The sequence below is a fragment of the Podarcis gaigeae genome (genome assembly GCF_964106915.1).
Source record: "Podarcis gaigeae genome assembly, chromosome: 1".
Taxonomy (NCBI): Eukaryota; Metazoa; Chordata; class Lepidosauria; order Squamata; family Lacertidae; genus Podarcis; species Podarcis gaigeae.
The window spans coordinates 50,636,713-50,660,441 of NC_139678.1; the positions used below are offsets into that span (position 1 = coordinate 50,636,713).

The 23,729-nt window shown below is 40.8% G+C and overlaps 1 protein-coding gene across 3 annotated transcripts in view; it reads left to right on the top strand.

Moving 5' to 3' along the window:
* Window positions 1-23,729, top strand: part of AMBRA1 (autophagy and beclin 1 regulator 1) — a 136,785-nt gene that overhangs the window by 9,119 nt on the left and 103,937 nt on the right. Inside the window, exons 3-9 of one of the 3 annotated variants that reach the window (XM_083749373.1) lie at window positions 2,905-3,146; window positions 3,623-3,681; window positions 4,989-5,172; window positions 5,861-6,033; window positions 8,641-8,707; window positions 10,066-10,212; window positions 11,137-11,549. In XM_083749373.1, the coding sequence (XP_083605499.1) occupies window positions 3,012-3,146; window positions 3,623-3,681; window positions 4,989-5,172; window positions 5,861-6,033; window positions 8,641-8,707; window positions 10,066-10,212; window positions 11,137-11,549 (1,178 nt within the window). In that variant the 5' untranslated portion in view covers window positions 2,905-3,011. Of the gene's footprint in view, window positions 1-761; window positions 846-2,904; window positions 3,147-3,622; window positions 3,682-4,988; window positions 5,173-5,860; window positions 6,034-8,640; window positions 8,708-10,065; window positions 11,550-23,729 lie in introns of those variants that run through there. The other 2 variants (XM_083749372.1, XM_083749371.1) reach the window with 2 other exon arrangements.

Consider the following 23,729-nt stretch of genomic DNA (forward strand, 5'->3'; position numbering starts at 1 on the left):
TACGGATGTCTGAGACGTGTGCAACACAATTCTAAACACATTTACTGAGAGGTAAGCCTCATTACCCTCAATGGCTTATACTTTCTATTAAATATGGTTAGAATTGCAGCCATGCAACCCATGCCAGTGTTTTTGGTTGATTGTTCAGATTTCATGTTGGTCTTGCTCTTTCTGTGTTGAACAAGTTCATGGATTACACATGAACCAGCATGGCCAATGGTCAAGGTTGATGAAAGTATAGTTCAAAAACAAATGGAGGGCATCACATTCACTACCAATGTCTATTAGTGAAAGAGGCTTGGATTAGTCAATAATTACAGCAAAAGATATTAAGATTACTGATTGCTGAATGTTTCCTGCAGAGCAGGGGTAGCCAACATGGTGCTCTCCAGATGTTGTGAACTGCAACTCCCCATTGTTTCTCACCTTTGGGCATGCTAGCTGGGACTAATGGCAGTTGTAGTCCACAACATATGGAGGGGGCCATCTTGGTTACCACAGCTATGTTTTTGGTATCCCTAAACCTTTTGTTGCTGTTTCTGATTCATTGTATGCTTTGTGATACTCTTGGTTTACAGCAACATTGATTTCCCCTTTCCTACTTTTGTTCACTAAATAAATATGGGCTGATTGGGTAAGTTGCACATGAAGAGCATTGGAAACATGCATGATATGAATTGGAGTCTTATGCTCTCAAGTGAGCCAAGGCTCTTCCATGTGCTTCTGTTAACTTATCCTTAATTTGTATTACCTGTTCCCAGGTGTGTGGGAGCCTTGATTTGCACCATCAAAAACCTGGTGGAAAAGGAAAGTGTTTACTTGGTGCCAAAAGTATGTCAATAAAGGTATCAAATGGACCTTATTTAGAGATCAAGGCAGGGCTTATTACATGGTTGGATGGATTATTTTGGGTTCCAGGCAAGACATTCATGAGCTGAGGCACTTTGGATTTTCTTCAAGTTCTTCCAAGTATTAAGTACTGGGGTGCTCCATGACATCCCATGCTTCTTCCTCAGAGGAGGTCTCTGGTGTTTTTGTTGGCAACTGGCATCTGCATTCATTTATTCTGCTCTTGATTAAACAGGCTTTCACACAATTGCTAGAACTGTTCTGTATGTACCTGGAGTTGAAAGCAGTAGAAACACTTTTCCAAAATCTGATAAACATTACCAGGTAGATATCTAGCATTCTTTCAGAATATTGATGAGTGAAACCAATGTATAATAGTGATGGAATATCCCTTGGAATGTCCAGGGCACACTCTCATGCCAGATCAGATTCCCAAAGGGTTTGATGTATGTGTATTTGCTTTTGAAGTAGAAAGAAAAAGTGTGAGTGACTCCAACTTCTTCCTATTATGGAACAAGTGTGAGGGGGGAGTTTTCTCTGTTCCCAATTTGCACAAGGAATAGAAACAGGACATGAGGAAGTGCAGTTGTAAATGGTTGAGGGTAGAATGAACACATTAAACTTCTGCATAATGGTATTCGTATTTTCTTTGTAAAAGGTTTACTTAGATTAAATCTTAAAGATGACTGGCTTTACCCATGTGATCATACAGTTGCGTAATTCTTTTAAAAATTAAAAACATCAGTGTTTGAAACAAATTAAGCCTAGGTGTTCCGCCCATTCAGAGCACCATCACCCCCGGGGCCAGTCATAAAGGAAGAAAGAAAAACCACTCTCAGATTGCACTCAGAATGGATTATGAAAGTTAATCAAATGTATACACATTAACTTTATGTAAACTTGATTTATTACACTGGTGAGCAAAGCAATTCCTCAAGAAAATTCCCTTGAGAACTCTCTCTGTTAACTTTCCTTAGTAAGGAAAGTTTCTTTTCTTGCAATTGATTAAAAATATCTGTCTTGGTAAGCAGCTGTTGTCTTGGGTCAGCAGTCTGGAAGTTGTTCTCAATAAAGTAAAATTTGTAATGAGAACTCCCCAGTTTCATATTATGCCCTTTTAGTTTGTAGTATTTGATGAGACCTGCTTTCGTAAATCCAGTTGATAGTGTGCTTGACCTGGAAATATCTTCACATCCAACTTGGTGGTGTATTTGCTATGTGATTTGGCCTGTGACATAACTCATATGGTGATTTTTATGATGACAGGAAGTGATTTAGCAGCAGTACAGTGGTACCTCGGGTTACATACGCTTCGGGTTACGTATGCTTCAGGTTACACACTCTGCTAACCCAGAAATAGTGCTTCAGGTTAAGAACTTTGCTTCAGGATAAGAACAGAAATTGTGCTCCGGAGGCGCAGCAGGAGGCCCCATTAGTTAAAGTGGTGCTTCAGGTTAAGAACAGCTTCAGGTTAAGAACGGACCTCCGGAACAAATTAAGTACTTAACCTGAGGTACCACTGTAAATGTAATCTGTTTATGTTCTATCTTTCTCAAAGATATATTTTTTAAAGCTGAAACTGTCTTGACTGGAAAATACTTTTATTCTAAATACTACAAAATACATTTGAAAATGAAATTGCCACAAATCAATTCTTACGAAGAGTTATTTAAAAAAAGTTTGACAAGAGCATCCATGTAGTGAAGTGAACATGAATCAGGTGTTCAGTGAACCATAGCTAATAAGAGAGTGACTTGCTGTTTGTTAAATCTCCAACCACACAAAGTTTTTCTTGTAAGACTTTGCAGGCCATCTACTATGTGTTAGATTTGCCATGAAAATGCCGGACCTGGACCCATCATTCTGCAACCTGAGGAAGATCTGTCTTGAATGTGCTGCAATTACAGTGGTCTCTCTTAAGAATCTGATGATGATAATAGTAATGCTATGTTGGTGGGGATGGAATGTTAACAATTGCACAGAGAGATATCAGTTTGTATTGACCTCTTGGAAACTTCTGACTTGGGTTCCTTGAAATATATCTTCACTATCTAGATTTCCATGAGGACAGCCTTGCAAGGAGTGGATGGCACTTGTGTAGATTATTGGCACTTGTGATCTGGTGTCTCTCGGTGACTCATTCCCCTGAGACAGTAAAAGCCATGAAGGTTGTACCAGAGAAGAATGCTGTTCGAATCCTTTGGGGCCGAGAACGGGGCACACAAGCTTTGGGAGCACAGCGTCTTCTGCAGGAGTTGGTAGAAGACAAAACCCGTTGGATGAAATGGGAGGGCAAGGTAAAGCTCCTTATGACACACTTACAAGTCAACTGAACTTAGGAAGCTGCCTTGCACAAAATCAGAACATTGGTTCATCTAGGTCAGCATTGTCTACACTGACACTACTTTAGGGTTCCCTATGTGGGTCTTACCCAGTCCTACCTGCACATACAGTGATCTAGGATAGTTTGGCATACAAAGCAAGTTCTTAACCATGGAGCTTCAGGCTGTATATGACACTTCTGCCTGTGGGTAATTTGAGTTATATATACTTCTTAGGTTTCTGAATTTGTATTAAATATTTTTCTCTGGTATGTGCCAGATTCAGAATAAATGGATAGAACCTTTTAAATTTTTTATAACCCTTTGATACTCCTGGAACAATTGTGCAAAAGTATCATTTCTTCTATCAAACTTCACACAAGGGAGGGGTACTGGTATACTTCACTGATACTTTGAGCTCAGAAAATGTTTTGTGCTCTTTTGACTTTCAGAAGGTTGAGTTGCCAGACAGTCCACGCTCCACCTTTCTACTGGCATTCAGTCCAGACAGGTACACATCTATGTATATATTTTCTGTTCTCTTTTTATTTATTTATTATTTATTTTATGTTCCCTTTTATCTGTTAGAAAGATTTGTGAAGAGAAATGTTCCTCAGCATACCTGTGAGAGCTTCGAAAGAGTCTTTCAGCTTCGCTATACCAAGTGCTGCTCACTCTTTTGATTATTTGAAACTACTTGTGTACATGGAATACTCTTTTTGAACTATGATAATGACAGAATGTAGACTTGCAAAGAACTTGGTAGCAGGAGATGTTCATATAAACTGGTGAAATGCTTGTTGTGTTGGTTGGTTCAGGGACCCTACAGGGAAGGCGCGAAGTCCTTGAGAGCCCTGTGCAGGTTTTGTCCCTACTGTGGTAGTACCAATTTTCCTTTACTGAATACAGCTTTTGCTCCACCACCCTCTCAAATGTCATTGTAGTCCGCTTGCTTTTTGTTTCATAGAACAGTATGCAAGGCAGAGCCAATGAAAACTCACTCCATCCCTATTTGCATAGTCACCTCATGTTTTGTTTTAATTGGTCACCCCAGAGCAGGGGTAACCAACATGGTGTCCTTGAGGTTGTCCCTATTATCCCTGACTATCAGCTATGCTGGTTGAGACTAATGATAGTTTGGAGTCCAGGAGCATTTGGAGAGCATTACATTGATTACCCTTTTTCTAGAGTGTGACAGATGAGAACCAGGAATTGGCTTTCATATACAAGAGAGCTTAGGGCCTGGCCACTGTCCAAGCAAGATTGTTGCAGTGCATATCAGAAAGAAGTGATGTTTGAAAATTGAGAGTGACTCACCCTGTAGGGATGGTATGGTATAGATATTAAGGTGGAAAGCACAATTTGGAGAACCTATCATTTTATGAGCATTTGACCAGTTAAGAAATATAGCTGAGTATACTACTCTACTATTCTTGAGTAATGGTTAAGTCTTTTTGGAGTATTTACTGTATTAGAATGACAAAAATGTACTTTAATTATTAACAGGTAACTATTCTCTTACCTGTTAATCTTGGAAATATAATTATTAACTTTTAACAATCTTATGTAAGCTTTCTAAAACTCAAGTATGTGTGCTGTGAGGCTGGTTAGATTGAAGTATCATTGACTTATTTTTAGAAAGTTGGTCTTGGGGCTGTGATGTCTTGGTGGTTTGGGTGTTGGGCTTGACAGCCAATGAGGCATATCTGTACAGGTTCATATTTTTCTCTCTGTTTCTGCATCCAAAATTGCTTGCTAAACAACCTTCTCTTCCCATCCTTCCTCCCCTTCTTTTATGTTGCTTTTTAATTTCCCCAGGACCCTTATGGCTTCTACTCATGTGAATCACAATATTTACATCACTGAGGTGAAAACTGGCAAATGTGTTCACTCTCTAGTTGGGCATCGACGCACACCATGGTGTGTAACCTTTCATCCTACCATTCCAGGGCTTATTGCTTCAGGGTGCCTTGATGGAGAGGTTAGAATCTGGGATTTGCACGTAAGTTCCTTTTAATGCTCTTTACCTCACTCTATGCCAGGCTAATCCATGCATTGCCACACTTGTCCCATGCATTGTGGGACCTTCTTCACTGTAGCATTTTCTCATATTATTCTGGTAATAGAGATAAACCCAAATACATGGTTCCATCCCTCCAAATATCACCTGTTTACCTTACTGTTATGGATTTGTTTTATTTTCTGATCATGAAATGCCAACTCTGCCAGTTGAGAGCCTTATTGGCAGGCTGTAGTAGAAATCTTGTGCTAGTTAATGATAAAGCCTTTGGATGACCTATAATTATTTCTGCAAACATTTCAGTGAAAGATTACTGTACTGTAGGTTTCAAGAATTAAAAAATGCTTTCTAGTAGTACTGTAGTGTGTCATGACCTTTATCCATACTAATGTTGAAGGGCTGAAATGTTTCTACATAATCAAATTCTTTTAATTACTCTGGAACATTCAGTGAGTCTCAGACAGCCTATACAAACAGTATATAATGATTTTCCTGTAATTAGTGAGACAAAGGTCTTTAAAATTTGGCTATGCAGTTGGGGGTGATATAAAACGGAAGCACATGTGATGATGCTTGTGATATAAATCTAGGTCACCATATAGTGTATATGGGATCCTGTTTGGAATTACTGTGTTTCAGTACCATTGACCATAGATTGGTTTGCTCCCAGGGTGGAAGTGAGAGCTGGTTTACAGATAGCAACAATGCCATAGCATCTTTGGCTTTCCATCCAACGGCCCAGCTCCTGCTAATTGCAACAGCCAATGAGATCCACTTCTGGGACTGGAGTCGCCGGGAGCCTTTTGCAGTTGTGAAAACAGCCAGTGAAATGGAGCGAGTCCGGTGAGTAATCCTTCTGCATGAGTGTACCTAGTTGAAGACGAAGGTAAGAGGGAGCAATCTTTAGGAGAAATCCTCAAGATAATTGCTTGGGACACAGTTTTAGCCAGAAATGGGGAAAAAACAAAACCCTATGACACTGGAGACAGCTTGGAAAACTCTTAATTGCACCCCAGGGTTCACTAGTAAACCAGAAGATGAAAGTACGGTCTTGAAGGCACACAGTGTGGTTTAACTGCTCAAGTCAAGTAGGCCTGGCCCTATAGACTGCAATCATATTTATTTATCTGCTTACTGTGTTTCTAATTCTAAGAAGTAGCATTAAAATAATAAGCTCAAACTTTAAGGTAGAAATACCACCTTAAAAAATAAGGATAAAAGATAAGATTTTAAAGGCCTGTGAGAATAAAAACATCTTCACCGATTTTGAAAAGCATTCCAAGCAAGGGGCCACTATCCTGGCTTCCCACCTTTCTTTAGCTTGTGGGGGCACACAATGATAAGAGGTCATTGTTGGGTACATAAGGGAAAAGAGGATCCTTTGGATACTGTGGTCCCAAGCTTATGAAGGGCTTTAAAAGTCAGAACCTGGAATTGAATTGGAACTGGAATTGGGCTGGGAGTCAGTGAAGATGATTAAGTCCTTGTATAATACAATCATAGTTAGTACTCTTTCAGCCATATTCTGTACTGATGGCAGTTTCCAGCAAGCCTTCAAAGGTAGCACCACATATAATGTATTACAGTGATCTATAAGGAAAATTGTATAAGCTAACTCTGATGTTACAGGACAAGTATTAGAGTATTCTGCTGCTGTGATTTGAGACGGTTTTAATGGATGGTTTTATTCTGTTAATGTATTCTAAACGTATTTTGTGTTCTTAGCTGTGCTCTTGTTATAGGAAGGCTTGGAGTATACACATGATGGACAAAAGCAAATATTTTTCCAGACAAATAGCGGGACAAACTTGGCACTATTTATAAAACCTGCCATAGAATATCCCTGGTAGTTGCTATTACCAATGCATTTATTATGGAGCAGCAAGAGACTAGTTATCCAGAGTTTTACTTGAGCAGAGAAATGTGTCATTTTTTACAGGCTGACCTGTTACAGTTTTTCATTGTGTAGGTACATTTTTCATACAACTGTAGCATTTCATTAGTACTGTTACCAGGCAATTGGGCAGTAATATGGGATTCATTGAATGTTTTACTTAGAATCATGTAGGACAGAGATTGCTAGAATTATTGTTAGAATGTATACCAGAGCATGAATATCTGTTTAAAATCCAGTCATGGGAAGGCATTTTCCAGTTGTTACTACTATTTCAGGATCTCTTGGGAGTCAGAGATAGCTTAGCCCAACTTTTATATTTCAGGCAGACAGTGTCAGATTGCATCATGTGACTTGGTCATGCAGCCTATAAAGTTAACAGAAAATAACTGAAGATGGCTAGAAGCAGCTCTGTGCTATTAGAGAGAGGGGTCTTATGAAGGAGTGCAAAATGATGCAGACAGGTGAACATGTGGTTGCTCTTTTGGAGCCTGCTACTGTGGGTTGTCTTAACAAAGGACAAGTTCTAGGCATTCTAAGTAAGGTTAATTCTAGATTTCCCCACTAGTTTATTGTTAACTATAAAGCATAGTGGTGCTTAGCCTTTGTTGAGCAGGAAGAAAAATAGATTAATGACTCATTAGAGGAAGAGAAGCTAATTGTCCTATCTGTTTTGAAGTTTTGGTAGTGAGAAATGGCAGTTAGGAGTAAAAGGTAGCCATGAAGTAAGTAAGTAATTTGTTTGTTTACTTAAATTTGTATACCAACCATTATCCATAGACCTCAGGGCGGTCCTGGAAAGCTAATGGAAGGTTAATTCTTTGCTAATATACTCAACACTATATACAGGAAACATGAGATTATAATGACAATATATTGGGCTAAAGTACTGTATCTACCATGTGTAAGGCTTAAATAATTAAGCTAAAGCACCATAAAGCAAGTTTATATCTTAGGAAGTAAAATTTTATTTTCTTCAAATTTTGTAATATGTATAACAATTCATTTTGGAGGTCCTTCTTTTTTGGACTTGGAAGAATTTACTCTTGAATTGGAATTCTTGAACAAAGTAGTGTGCCGAGATCTTGCTGTTTGGGCCTTTGGATACGGTGCTCAGATTCCTATTTTCTTAGCCTTCTCTTCAGATTTCTTGCTCAGATACGGAGATATAAAACCAGTCAGTTGTTTTCTTTTCTTTCTAAAAACAATATACCGTGGAGTCTGAAACGTGGCAAGCTCACATGCTTCTGTGGCCATTCAGCTTCCTCAATCTACCATGCAGTCTTCTTCCTTAGCAGTTCCTGCTATTTGAATGTTCATTTTGCTACATTTTGTACAGTGTTTCCTCATTCACATGCATGGCAGTGTTTGGCCATTGTGGGAATTGGGTACACTTCAGGGATGGATGAACATCTCCCACTCCGTTATTTGTGAATCTGAAACTTGGCGTTTCTTTACATTGTGGCGCACTACAGAAATGCAAGAAGTCCTCTCGATAGTACTATTTGATGGAACAGCTTGTTCTGTTAAAATTAAACCTTTCTTCTTTGTTTCAGACTAGTTCGGTTCGATCCTCTTGGGCATTATTTACTCACAGCAATTGTTAACCCTTCCAATCAACAGGTAACTTTTTTATTCAGTTATTAGACATATAACTGGTGTTTCCTGGTGTAGAGTTCTGTGACTTAGCAAATATCCACTGTCTATTTAATGTTTTTAAACTGACTGAATATGAATGGTCTAGGTGTATTTGATGTAGAATTCTTAAATCTAAATATGTGTGAATCTGGTGACACCTGGATAGAAAGCCACATGGTAATTTGGTCTCAGCTTCCTAGGAAAAGAAAAAAGGCTGGGATATAGTATTACAGAATAAATATTTATTCATACCCAAAGTTTGGAAAGTTTCAAGAATACTTGGCCTTGCTGTGCTGCTGATTGCTTTGCTGTTGTAGCTATCAATACTGGTCAGTCCAAAGCCTCCTTCATCTGTGATGAAGTTTATGAGCTGCATTAGCACTTCACTCCTGTGAACTGTGTAAGACTAATATGGTGCCCTCTCCCTTGACAATCTTCTGCTTTCTCTCTCAGGTCTTAAAAGGGTACCTATTGCTGGTTCACAGAGAATCTGGAAGGGGTACTTTATTGTACTGATGGCTGATTGGGTCATATTGCCCAAGGTCATGTCCTATACATATAACTTGTGACATCATATTCCTTGAGGCAATCAATTTAACTCTTTCAGCTACTTCCCCCCTTAGGCAGATCTCAAGCAGCCTCTTGGCTTTTGTTTGGTTCAGTTTGCAATAAAAGCAGGACTTAAAAAAAATCATATAGACAGTATTGGAGTGTGGTGTCTCTCAGGCTCATGAACTGGAAGCCTGGCTCTTGTAGCTGCCAACAGCACCCCCACCAATTTTGGTGGCAGCTTTTTTTTTTTTTTTTTAAAGGCATAGCTTTGAGGTGGGCAGATCCAGTCCATGAATGGGGATATAAATCATTTTCTCCCTTCTCATCAGCTTGATCATTGGAGCAGAGACAGGGCATCCTCAGCTGATCTGCACAGAGCAATTGAGGAGGGAGAGATCTGTGTGTGTGTGTGTGTGTGTGTGTGTGTGTGTGTGTACGCACGCATGCATGCACATGTGCATATACGCTACAGGTATATGGTTCCAGGTGGGTTGACTGAGGGTGAATGTGGCCCTCAGGCCAAAAAAGGCTAGCTGCTTTTTGTATAAAATGAAGTTGTGGTCCACCTTTGGCAGAATTGCCATTGTTGGAGTTAACTGTAACAACATGAGTTACCTTTGTGTTTCTTTCCTGGATCTGAGTAGTTAAAAATAATAGTAATAGAGAGTCTCTCAGTAACTTTGTCCTGCCGAAGGGCAGAGTCTCTGCTTTGCTTGTGGCAAAGTGCACCCTGTTTTTGCATCATCTTATTTTGATGCAAGGTAATTGATCACTTGCACTTTCTTCTGCAGAACGATGAAGAGGTGGAAATACCTGTGGATAGTACTGAAATGCCACACTATCGTCAGCGTTCCATCCTCCAATCTCAGCCTGTCAGACGCACACCACTCCTTCATAACTTCCTGCATATGCTGTCCTCACGTTCTTCTGGTATCCAGGTGGGAGAGCAAAACGCCATGCAAGACTCGGCTACTCCCTCCCCTCCTCCTCCTCTCCCTCCTCCACCACCACCACCACCTCCACCTCCACCACCACCACCTCCAGCTAGTGAAGCCTCTAGAGCATCTGCCTATAATGGCCTCAGTGAGCCTGTCAATTTCCCCTCAGTAAAATGTTGCCAACATCTGGGGGTGCTGTGCCTTTGCAGGCGATGTTCTAGTGCAAGACTTCCTTCTCTTTTTCCGTCCCAGGACAACACCCCTTCCACATCCTCTGGGTCCACTGGCACTTCCTTTTCTTCTGTGCAAATGGAGCCTTACCAGCCCCAGGAGCAGGCAACTACAGCACAGCAGGAGCAGGGACTCCTTAACCGACCATCTGCTTTCAGCACTGTACAAAGCAGTACTGCGGGCAACACCCTGCGCAACCTTAGCCTCGGCCCCACTCGTAGATCCCTTAGTGGGCCTTTGTCTGGCCACTCGTCCAGATTTCACCAGTCTACAAGAGAGATGGCCTCTGGGTTGGAGGGTTCTGAGTGGACTCGAACAGTGTTGAATATGGGCCCTCGCTCTGAGTTGGAAGGTATGCCTCCTCCTAGAACCAGTGCCTCTTCAGTGAGCTTGTTGTCGGTACTGAGACAGCAGGAAGGAAGCTCCCAGTCCTCTGTATATACTTCAGCTACAGAAGGGAGGGGTTTTCCAGCTCCTAGTGCTGAAGCTGAAAGCACTAGCAATGCTGGTCCAAGCAATCCAACCAGCATTCGCAATGAGTTTCAGTGTGACTTGAGGCGGTTCTTCTTGGAATATGATAGGCTTCAGGAGCTAGATCAGGGGATAGGTGGTGAACCCAGTCAGTCACATCAAGCCCAGGAGATGCTTAATAACAACATCGAGCCTGATAGACCTGGTCCTTCTCATCAACAGACCCCACATAGCAGTGAAAACAATTCCAATTTGTCACGGGGGCACCTGAACCGCTGTCGAGCCTGTCACAACCTGCTGACTTTTAACAATGACACACTTCGCTGGGAAAGAAGTACACCTAGATATGCACCAGGGCAGGTCCAAAGCACATTTGAAGGTGTGCCATCCAGCAGTAGCCAGCTACCACCTTCCGAGAGAATGGAAAGTAGAACTTCTCCCTCTAGCAGACTGCCACTGGGAAGATCTTCTAATCCGCCAGAGGAAAGGACCGTGGGAGTGGTCTTTAACCAGGAGACGGGGCACTGGGAAAGAGTTTACAGCCAATCTGCTTCAAATAGACCTGGGAATGTATCACAGGACGCCTTAAACCAGGAAATGCCTGAGGAAAGTTCAGAGGAGGATTCGCTTAGGAGGTAAGATTGCTAGACTGTTCTAATTCCTCCTCAGTCTTTCTGAAGCTGTACCATTGAAGTGTGAACTACTGAAGATCTGGAGGTACTCATTTCTGATGCTGTCATGAATCTGGCTGGTAGCAAAATTGGATTCAGGGATCAGTTGCTGTCTGCAGTGGGGCTCCTATCTAAAGCATAGAGTAAGCCTGTACACATTCAGAGGAGAGAACTATAATTTCTAGCTGAAGGTAACTATTCTCCTTAAGTCTCATTCTTACGTCGTTGAGGCATTGCTTGGAGTAGCTAACTGTAGCACTTGTTAACAATGGCAGCAAATGCAGTCCACTAGGCTTTTCATATATTCCCAGTTGTTAAGAATAGGGAAAACTCAATTTTCTTAAAGATGGGATGAGCAGCTCCTTACTTTTCAGAAATAATTCTGAATCTAAGATGGTTCAACTACTTATCATTACATCTGCATGTGACAATTATTTCTCCCATAGTAAGAAATAATGCCAATTCTTACGTCACCCTGTTCTTGAATTGTATGTCTGCCAATGACTTGTAGGTGGTTGAGATAGTATCTGAAACATTTCTTCCTGGTACTGGATTATGCCTGATCACCACAAAAGAAAACAAACAGGAATGCTGGTGGTATATTTTGAGGGAATTATATCCCTTTCCTTTACTGCTTCAGGAAATCTGCTCCTGAATGGTTTGAGAATAACATTTCTCTTTGCTGCATGATGAATATTGGTGATGACAGAATAACTCCAATTTTAAAATCCCTGCTTCTATTCCCCCATTTCCCTGCGTTTTTCTGGCTGCTTGTAAGATTACATTTTCTTTTTCTAAGTATACCTAACACTCATCTTGTCAGGTGCCCGTTGTTCATGAATGACTAACCTTACCTTGAATGCCTTTGAAATTGGCAGCTGTCCTCTTCATACCTATACAGGCCCTCACCCACCAAATGGCATGCAGGTATTGCATCAGTTCAAACCATTTTGCAGCAACCAAGGGGCTTTCACCATAGGCTGAACTAGTGATGTTCTTTGAACGGCAAGGAACAGTGATTACCGCATGTAGGAGGCCCTTCAGCATTTGCTGTGTTTAACAGGCCTGGAAAGTGATCTGTAGACCCTCTTTCCTAGAGGACTAAAGTAGAAAGAATGGGATTGCGTTTAATTAAAGTATTGATGATGTATAGTCTCAGAGAAGTATCCGTTTGTTATGCTGCCCCATTGTCTAATCAGAAGAGGCGGTCAGTGCTTTCTTTCTTTTTCCAAACTTTTATTAGGCATTACAGATATAGATCATCTTAAAACATTCATATACATTTTAAAAAAATAAATACAAAGAAAAAGCCATATAAGATACATAGTAACAGGGACAAGGAGGCTGAGTGAAAGGGTGCCTGTGCCTGTGCATGCAAACAAAAAGGAAAGCTGTGGAAAGTATCTGTGGGGCCATGGGATTGGATTGGGGAAGAGGAAAGTAGATTTATGAGAGGGACATTATTCCTATAAATGCTTGGAAGACTTAAAAGCCTCCAAGGCAGTCTTTGCCAACCTGGTGTGCTGGCTGGTGCTGATGGGAATTGCAGTGCAAAACATCTAGAGAGCTTCGGGTTGGCTCCTTTTTCTTTAATACAGTTATAGTTTAGAAGGCAAGCTGGTTCTTTCTTAGGGAATGGTCATTGTGACCTATTTGGACTTCTCTTTCTTTGTTGCTTATGATCCAGCTGATTGAATATTTTCATAGATGCTTATGTTCCTGCCATCCCCTCTGAGGTGCTGGCAGCTGTGACTGACATTTTATCTCTCTGACCAGATGCTTCTTGCTATGGTAAATGAATTTATAGTATGCAGCCTAGTGCTCAGGCTTGTTTTTGGTATTCAGTCCTTAAGAATTCCAGTAGCACAAAGCTTCAGTAGCTTTTCGCTGTGCAAAACACTATTTCACATTCTTTTCACTTCCGACTCTCTGATGAATATTTTCCTTTTTTCAGTATGAAGCAGGAGCTGGTGCCTCAGTTACTCTTACTGTTACTAGTGTGAGTCCTATGACAGGAGTAGTTAAATCTAGGAATGTATGTGAAGGGGCAGTGGCATGGGACCTTTACCTGGCAAAGAGGGAGAGTAGTGATCAGATGGGCTGGACTCGGGGACGTTACCGGCAACAGTGTTAAGTAGAAACTATGGTAAAACTTTTTGTTCAACTGGAGGTAGAAGTGAATGAGGCCAAAGGCTGTGACAGGATACTACAATTGTCAACAGGGTTCGAAATTAGCAGGATGCCAGGCACATTTTCCGCCTAAAGATTTACCATTTGTGAGCACCTCAAAAAGCCTGGGTGCCATTTTTTGTACCTGGCTGTCACTCAAGGATTACTGAAATGTATGTTCTTTGAAGTATATGTCAAGGATAGACAATATGTTAAGGAGTTTCATAATAAAGAGTAGAGTGTTTTGAAAACTGAAGCATGGTACCAATATTTTTATTGTAAACTCCAAATTAAACATGTATTAACAATTTCTGCTAAAAATGTGATATTAACAATGTGTCCCTTAAGTGAATTGCGTATTCGTTCATGTTTATCAAAATAATAAATAAAAAGTGCTGCCAACCCCCCCCCCCCCAATGGTGACTAGACATTCTGTTTGGGTGCCCACAACCCAGGTCCCAGAAGCCTTTTGGCTCCTGGCTTTTTTATCCCAGTTTCTAACACTGTTTGTGAAGGGATGTGATGGAGTGAAGCTGTTCTGTAAAGTTATACCTAGTATAACTTTCTGCGGTTCAGTTGGCACATTGAACATTGCTAGGAAGGCAATAGAAAGCCAGTGACAAGGCTGAAACCTGATTGTTAATGTTCCCCCACTCACCCATCCCTATGGAGATGTGGGCTATTATGCCCCAGATCTAGCTTCTGAGCAGCATTCTAGGGCGGTTCCCATTATAGACCAATAGTTGAAATCTTGAGGTAATGTTGATCTAAATTCATAAAAGCCAAAAGTGTGTGTATGATACTGCAACCTTCTTTTGCTGTCAACTAGAAATCCAGGATATGGGAGTTCTCCCAGACTGAGAGTTTATGAATGGCTAAAGGAAACCAGAGTCTACTATTGGTGACCTGAATCAGCTCTCAGCAGCAGCAGCCTCTAAATATCAAAACTGCTAAACCAAGGTCAGATATGAAGGGAAGAGCTGGTTATTATTTTACTGTTGTCATGTTACTCTAGATTACTATTGGATTTCACCTTGTGGTGTCACACACATTTTGAGCAGCAGAGAACACAAAGAAAGGTTCAGAACACCCAAGGAAAGTCATGTGGCTCTGGTGATGTACTAGAGGTGAGGGATCAGCAAATAAATTCTGGTATTAAATAGTGTCTGTTGCTAGTTCATCCAGCAGATGTCACACTTAGCAATGCAGCTGTTGAATTGGTAGCTGAAAGCCTTAAAAGAAGGTTGAAAGATGAAGACAGGTTGTGCTTGCTACCTATGCGTGGGCTTCATTTCCTTGACCTCGTTTATCTGTTTGAGAAGTTCCTTATTTGTGAAGTGTGCGCCTGCACTGGGTGAATGGAGCTAATGATGACTAAATGAAGGCTGTCCCTCTCTGAATCATGTTTCACAGATTGGCCATGTGTGAAAAGAGTTCTGATTTTTGACTGCTCTGGGCTAATTATCTGAAGCTAATAACATAGGCATTAATAAGCATCTAATTGGTTTTCTTGATCTTATCCATGGTCTCATTTTGTTAATCAAAGGAGATAAGCGAGAACCCCAATAAAAACAGCACATGCCCCTTCCAGACAGTTTTATCGGAAAAGACAGAGTAGGCTGCTTAGCATGACTTGGCACAGACACTGTGCTCTAGCCATGGGACTTTGGTCTCCAGGTAATGCATAATGCAATATTTTGTGGATGTGTACACTGTAAGGTGAAATAAGGCCATATGTCTGCTTCAAAGCAATGAGGGATATGAAGACTTAATTTTCTCCAGTGATCTTTTGATTGGTGCTGTTTGAAGGACAGGACCTCTTGTTTACAGATGCTTTCACCATCTGCCTGTCTGTCTCTCTGTTGGACCCCAGGGTGACTGAATTTTGGAAATACTGCTGTGTCAGTGCGCAAGCTACTTCATTAAGTATGCTGGTGGATGAGAGGAAAATCACTAAGCAAGTCACAAAGTTGGTACTCTGATCATCTTCTGGCAGCCTTTTGCAGTGTTTTTATCTTTGTTTTTCTAGGCATGTTTACTTGGAAGTAAGTCTTGCTGACTTTGGGACTTATCCCTGAGTAAGTGTGGCTAGGATTGCTTGTTAAGTGTTTTCAAATAATGAGATAAAGCCTGTAACTATTTTCCATGTTATGGGATAACACAGTTTGTAACATTACATTTCTTGAAAGTGTTGAGCTAGCAGATTGTGACTGCCTACCCTCCTTGTCAGTTAATTTTTGTTTTAATTGCAGGTTCATTTAGCATGAAACAGTAATGTTAAGTTCACACTTGCAGTGCAATCTGCTATAATTTGTAGATGCAGATTTCTTCATTTACTAATCAATACTGCCAAGGTTCCTTCCCCCCCCCCCCAGCTCTAATCTAAGGTGAACATTATGATTTCCAGGTTGTTCTTTTTTGTTGGCTAAGATTGTCCAAGCTGGAGAAAAATTATCTCCTTCCCACTCCTGCTAACTTTTTTATCTGAATAACAGAGGCTGAGAACTGGATGTCAGGTAGAAGGGTGAAAATGATGGGTAGTTTCATTGGGAAAGGGCATCCATGTGATGGGGAACTGCAAGAGAACAATAAATACAGGTGGTGATAGAAGGTAATGAAGGAAGGTTTTTTGTGCATTGCAAATATTGGGGTTCCTATAGGCATGCTAATACCTCCCTGTTGTGTGTCCATGGCATAATTTTGACTACATGAGGACTGGCACTTGGATACTTGGGTTTGCCAGTAGCATATATGATGTTCTGCTACTCTAGCATATTGGAACTGATGGAGCAAAAGGTCCAAGTAGCAATATAAGGAGGAATGAGAGGGAGGAGCAAGATCATAGAGACAACCCATATAATCTTTCCTGGGTATTGAGTTCAGCTGAATTACCTCATTAACTATGGATAATTTTAATTGAGGGAGTATTTTTAAAAAAGAAGAAGGTGATGCCTCTCATACAATGTCTGCATGGAGGAGGCAGTCAAACCCCAAATTAGGAAGGAGTGCACATACGTTTGAAATTTGCCACGCATTAGGCGAATTCGCACCTGGCTGTTGGCCTTTTACAACCAAGTGCAGATGCATGGGCACCAGGATGGTGCCTGACATCTCCACCATCTGGAGGTGCATGTCTGGGGATCCTTAGATCTTGCCTGTTTTTGCACACTAACAACACATCCTTTAGCATTCTATCTGCAATATTTTATCTGCACAATGTGAACAAATTTCAGAAACCAAAAACTCATATTGAAATGTATGGCTTTCGAGCCATCTGGCCCCAAAATGGCACCTAGACATTTCATTTTGGTGACTGTAACCCTGGTTTAAGTAGCCATTTGGTGCCTAGCTTATATATCTGAGTTTCTACCACTGTACACATAGTTGGAACAGAAGCTTACGAATCTTACAGCACCCTACCCCGGCTATCTCTTCCCACCAGTGCTAAAGAGAGCAGTTAAAAGCTTGAGGTTCATTTTTTCCCTTTTTTTCTTTTGCAAAAAAAACACTTGGGCAGATTGGTGGTATGATACCGAACTTGTTCCAAAACATCTTAAGTTCCTTTCTGGAACAATCTTGATCCATGCAGGCTGGTATTTGTTGCAAAAATCCTAACACTTACAAGTGGTAGGTAGTCCTCTGAAAATTAGGATCATATGAAGCTGCCTTTGACTAAGTCAGACCATATTACTACCCCTATCTGGAGATGCTAGGGATTAAACTAGAACCTTCTGCATGCAGAACAGATGTTCTACTATTTAGTCAGGGCATTAGCCACACAATTAGACATGGAGCACTGGCCTGACTTCTGCCCACCACCACAATGAGATTGTCAGTTGCTGGAGCAGAGCACAAGATTTCAGATCTTTCTTTTTATGAAACAGAAGTAACCAGCTTATAACTTGGCCTGGCACCAGATGAGATGAGCCAGACACAATTCTCAAGCCAAGCTGCTGGCATTGCTACTGTTCCTGCTTAGATAGGGAAATGTTAATATTTATATTCAGATGTTTTAATACATTTATCTCTGCCTGCAGCAATTGTTTATTGATGTTTCTTTTTATGCTAAATGATGTTCATGTTGCTTTCATTGATGAAGGTGAACCCTCCAACTTTTGGAAGGGTTGTAGAAACTTGTACAGCATGACTAGAAGAGTTGGGAATAAAACAAGAACTTTGGGTGCCTTTTGATTTGACTGTACTGGCCTTCTCATACCTTGATTTCTGTATTTTCTAGCCATCTTGAAATGTCATTCAGATTTGTGACTGAAACTTAACAGTACTATTGTATTGAATTATAGAGTGGACAAGGCCATCTGGACCAACCCTTTGCCAGTGCAGGAAATTCACCAGAACAGCATCCTGATAGATTGTCATTCAATATCTGCTTTAAAAAGCTTTTAGAAAGAGAGGTCTGCCATTTTCCAAAGCCATAGGGGTACCTTGCTGCTAGTGTCTTCTTAGTACTTTATATTTTCCCTGTGTATTCTTGAATGTACATATATGTTTCTGTGTGTGGAGACTTTCCTCTTAAATTTCTGCATGTTTTGTGGGAATTCCTATCCAATATTTAATTTACTTTATATAATTGTTTACATCTTCTGTCTGACCTGAGTGACTTAAAGATTTTGTGTAAAGAAAGTTTTGTTGCTTTCTAGTTTTTTAATTAGTGAGACAGACAGGTTGTGTATCCACAGTAGTGACTAGAGGAGGATGAACGAACCACTGAAAGGAGCATAGAGAAGAAACGCAACAGTGCACCTGTAGCAGCAAAACTGGATGCCTTCGTCTGCCCCACCTACAATAACACATGTCTCTCCTGTATTGGTCTCTACAGTCACAGCAGGCGCATGACTTCACCCCCAAAGGCGTACTCCTCCATTGTGTCCTGAGGCAAATGGATACCAACAACGGACAAGCCACCACCAACAAATTAAGCTCAACTCAATCCCACTCGAACTCATTCATCCTTCCTTACAAGCCATATTTCACTTTCCAGAGCTCCACTGTCTAAAATACTAAACAAGACATACATTCTGGGCATGACATGCAAAGAGAAATACCTGGTTGCCATTATATTTTAATTGTTCGGTAGTTTCCCCACCACCGAGCAGATCACGTTAATACCAGTAACATTTCTTCTAATGAATTAACATGCAGAAATGTGATGGGAAATTTTATTTTCAGCCTCAGGACTGCATCTTCCATTGTCTCCTGAGACAGACGAATGACAGCAAACACCCCTGGTTCTTAATCCACCTTTTAACACTGACATAGATCTATAGACCTTAATCTCCATGTATATTTGTGTTAAAAAAGCATGATTTACTTTATGCAAGACAGTGTTCTTTTCTTTTTGCCAGTAGAGGGTGCATCTCTCAAACTCAATGGTGGGTTGATAACATCTTTAAAGATGGCACAAGAATACTGTTGTGAAACAGTATTAAAGAGCAAAAACACAGCTTTTTCTCCAGCTGAATATAATTTTAAGAACTCTTCATTCAAGGTCCTCCTCCAAGGGTCTTCTGCTGGTTCCCTCACTGCGAGAAGCGAAGATACAGGGAATCAAGCAGAGGGCCTTTTCAATAGTCGCATCCTCCCTGTGGAACACCTACCCTTCTGATGTCAAGGAAATAAACAACTATCTGACTTTTAGAAGACATCTGAAGGCAGACCTGTTTAGGGAAGTTTTTAATGTTTGATGTTTTATTGTGTTTTTCCTATTCTGACCTCCCAGCGTGGCGGTCATCTGAACCAACCCTTTGCCAGATGGACGTGGTATAAACGTTGTTACCTTCTTTGTAGCAAGATCACCAGGTGCCTAGTCACTGTGCATGTATATTTAGATGATACATTCCTAAACTTTTCCCTTACAGCAGATATTTTCAACCTTTTTGAGTCCACGGCCCCTTTGATCAACTGCATTCTTTTCTGTGGCTCAAGAGCCCAATTATGTCACCCCTTGCCTGCAGAACTGGCAGCCTCTCATCCTTTTTCAGACACCATTCCTTGTGGAGCGTTCCCTCAGCCTCCTCTCCTCTCCTTCTTGGGAGTCCTGGGCAGCCACCGCTGCCACTCCTGGTCTCTGAGCTGCCCCCCCAAAGAGAGGTGCCTCCTCACACTGCCCACAGGGGCTTGGGAAGCACCCCATGGCCAACCCAAGAGGCACCTTTCGCCTGGGGAGCTTGTATCCAGGGCTGCTGCAACAAACAGTTGTGCAAGCCTTTGGGAGGCAGAGATGCAAGAGGGCATCAGAGGAGGGAGGGAAGGAAAGGAACAGAGGCCAGTGTTGCCCGTGGCACCCCTGGCTATCATTCAAAGGCACCCCAGGGTGCCATAACATACTGGTTGAAAACCACTGCCTTACAGGATCTAAACGTAATTTGTTAAGTGGGGCCTGAACATTTATTTGACTACATCAGTTGAGTTTTTAAAATAATTGATCTTGATTTCTTAATACAAGTGCTTTACATAAATTTAAAATGGCAGACACAAGCTTAAAAACAGTCTGATTCAGCAGGGATCTTTTATCCAGTTCAGTGTCCTATATTTCACAGGTGATGGGCTCAGAGCTTCAGAGAAGCCCACAAACAGGTCCTGAAGGTTTCAGTCCTCTTGTGCTGTTTCCTCTCCCCCCTCCCTTTCTCTGCCCACCCCCGCCCCCCAACTGTGCAGTTATTCAGTGGAAGATGGAGGTTCCACAAACCACCCTAGTTAATAGATAAGCTCATCTTCTGTGAATTTGTCTTAGCCTTCTTTAGAGCCATTGTGGCTAGCACCACAATTTGTTTCAGGAATTTACATAACGCATAATAAATTTTCTATATCTGTGGTCAGTTTCATCGGATGGCCTGTGGTATTATGAAAGAGGGAGATAAATGTTTCTGTCTACTTGATTCATGGTATGTGTAACTTTATAAATATCACTTTTGGTTGTCATCTTTTCTTCTAAAACTGAACAACAAATGCTTCAGCATTTTCTTGTGGGGGACATGCTTCAATTTCTTGATGGTTTGGGTTGTTCTTCACCTCTGCTGATAATCCCATCTCAAAAAGACTGTCTCACGTGTATTGAATTCTAATTGTAGCTGCATCCAGAGATTGATATAAAATTATTATGAGTCTGGCTGTCTTATTGTCAGTCCCTAATCCCTAGCATGGAATTTTTTTCTCTGTTCACATCTTCCACATGCTGTTGACTTTTTCAATGAGCTGTGAAACACAGACCAAGATCTTATCTCACTAGTTGCTGCTAGGTGAGACTCCACCAGTATAAATGTGAAGTTAACTTTTTTGCCCCATTGTGCATCACTTACTGTGCTTATTTATTTTGAATTTCTCTTGTCATTTCTTTCTCATTCATTCAATTTCAAGAGATCATTTTGGACCTCTCCACAGGCCATTTGGATTTTCACTATACTGAATAATTTGGCATCATCAGCAAACTTAGTTGAGCAGTTAAGCCAAAAATTGCATTATTTGGAATAAAAATATGAAACATGGCACACACCAAACACTTTTTAAATATGGATCTTTATAAGCAATGCTCCCTGGGGGTGCAGGATAGGAGAGTAACAAAAGTGTACTTTAAGTTTTATGCCTGCTCTATAGTTTGAAGAGTATGGAATGACTGTCCCAGCCTGTAGAAACCATTGCAATGCTTCTTCAGCAGTCCTTGCAAATGGCATTGAGTTCCATAGGATATTCCCAGGAAAAGAAGCATAAAATTGCAGTCTTAAGTGGTGGTTAACTGCTGTTGACGGTACACTGAATGCTCAAGTACAAAGAGAACAATGAGGTCTTCCAGACAATGATATAACAACATGTTCTTGAATTGCTCAAGAAGAGTGACCATAGTATTATCAAATTCAACATAAATGCAAATGGAAGGTTGTCCAGAAAATCTATCACCGTTGTATTTTTTTTTTAAGTTCTCTTAAAGAATAAAATTAGCTATAAGGCAGTTGCAAGGAAGAGGCAAGAGGTCAAATATCTTTAGGATGGTTAGAGCTTGATTAGAAACCAAAATAATATAATCAGAGCTAGAATATTTTCCACAGATTCAGAAAGGTGGAAACAAGTACAGGGAAATGGTTATTGAGAAAAGCAAACAGCAATCAAAGGCAAAAATGTTTCCCTTTAAATATAGAAGGCTTGACCAACTGAAGAAAACAAAAATTACCACAAACTAAGGCAGAAACTAATTTAAGTTGACAATAAGGCAGATGAACAAAGACTGAGAAGCATACAGCTAAAAAGACTCTCTCTCTCTCTCTCTCTCTCTCTCTCTCTATCTATCTATCTATCTATATTCATTACCAGCAGTCAACTAGCCAGTTCGATTTTTGGATAACAGAAGTGTGAAGGGTTGCAAAAAGAGGAAAGGATAGTTGAAGGAAAGCTGAATTATTTCTTTGTACCTTCTTTACCATATTGGGCAGATGCTCATGCCTGAACCACATTCATATTCTCCATCTCTCTGGTAGAATGTACACACATTAAAAAGAGGCTGTGAAAATGCTTTTTTAAAAAAGTTTTGAAAAATACATTAAATTTGGCATAGCTCACTGTCGCCATCTAGTGTCACATTTGTATATTGCACTTCACAGCACATTTAAAACACTTTATTTGCAGCTGTATAGCTGAGTCCTCTCTCTCACACACACTCTAGCTGAAACTAGAACTAGAGGTGATGAAATGAAGCTGTACACCTAACTGACAAATTATCAAGTCACCCAATCTGGACAGAAACAACTAAGAGTTTTTAATACACTGATATATGGATTTGGTATACATCTCATACTTCAACTTTTTCCTTTCCTCTGTCTCACAGGAGGGAAAGTATTTTTCTTCTAAAACAGTGTGCTGCAAAACACAGGTTTCATGTAAAACCAGTGCTTTCCCCTTCAGAATAGGTTTAATCATGTGCAGATACAACTGATTTGAGGTTCAACTAGGTTTTCTTAAATTTGACACATCCCTATTATGAAACTGTTTTTAGTTAAGTCTCCTTTCTTTGTCAACACGCTGTTGTCAATATAGACTGTCCCAGCTTGATGCCTTTTGGATTATAGAGTCACAGGGTATTTGGGAAATAATGTGCAGAATCTATCCCAATGAAGTCTCTCTAAATGTATGTTAAGCACCTAATACCTTCAAAAAGGATGAAATAACCATAGGCTGGCATGTGCTAACTGTGCCAGTCCAGTGAACATTATAGGGCAGACTTTAAACTTAATTTGCTTTGTATGCAAGCAACTTGATATGTCTTTAGATATAAAGGATTTTCTATTATTACTATAAGACATTCTTTGCTGTGAACTCATAGTGGCTCTGTATTCATACAATTGTGAATTATTATTATTTTTTGCCTTCTCCTTGGGTGGTGCTGTGGGTTAAACCACAGAACCTTGGACTTGCCGATCGGAAGGTCGGCAGTTAGAATACCCGCAATGGGGTGAGCTCCTGTTGCTCGGTCCCTGTTCCTGCCAACCTAGCAGTTCGAAAGCACATCAGAGTGCAAGTAGATAAATAGATACTGCTCCGGCGGGAAGGTAAACGGCGTTTCTGTGTGTTGCTCTGGTTTGCCAGAAGCGGCTTAGTCATGCTGGCCACACGATCCAGGAGCTATACGCTGGCTCCCTCGGCCAATAAAGCGAGATGAGCGCCACAACCCCAGAGTCTGTCACGACTGGACCTAATGTCAGGGGTTCCTTTACCTTTATTCAAGTTAAAGAGCTTTATCCACACTGTAGATTTAAACTAATTTTGAGAGTCACTCCCTCTTTGAACAGATCTACACTGGCTTCTATTCTGTTGGATGATGGATGGGCAGCTAAGGATTTCTAAAATTTCTTTGCTCTCAATCAGTTTAGATTCTCATGATTCTTTTGGAGGATGCCATGGTTGTTAAAAGTGTTATAAACACATAGCTTCATAGTGTAGATCATGGGTAGGCAAACTAAGGCCCAGGGC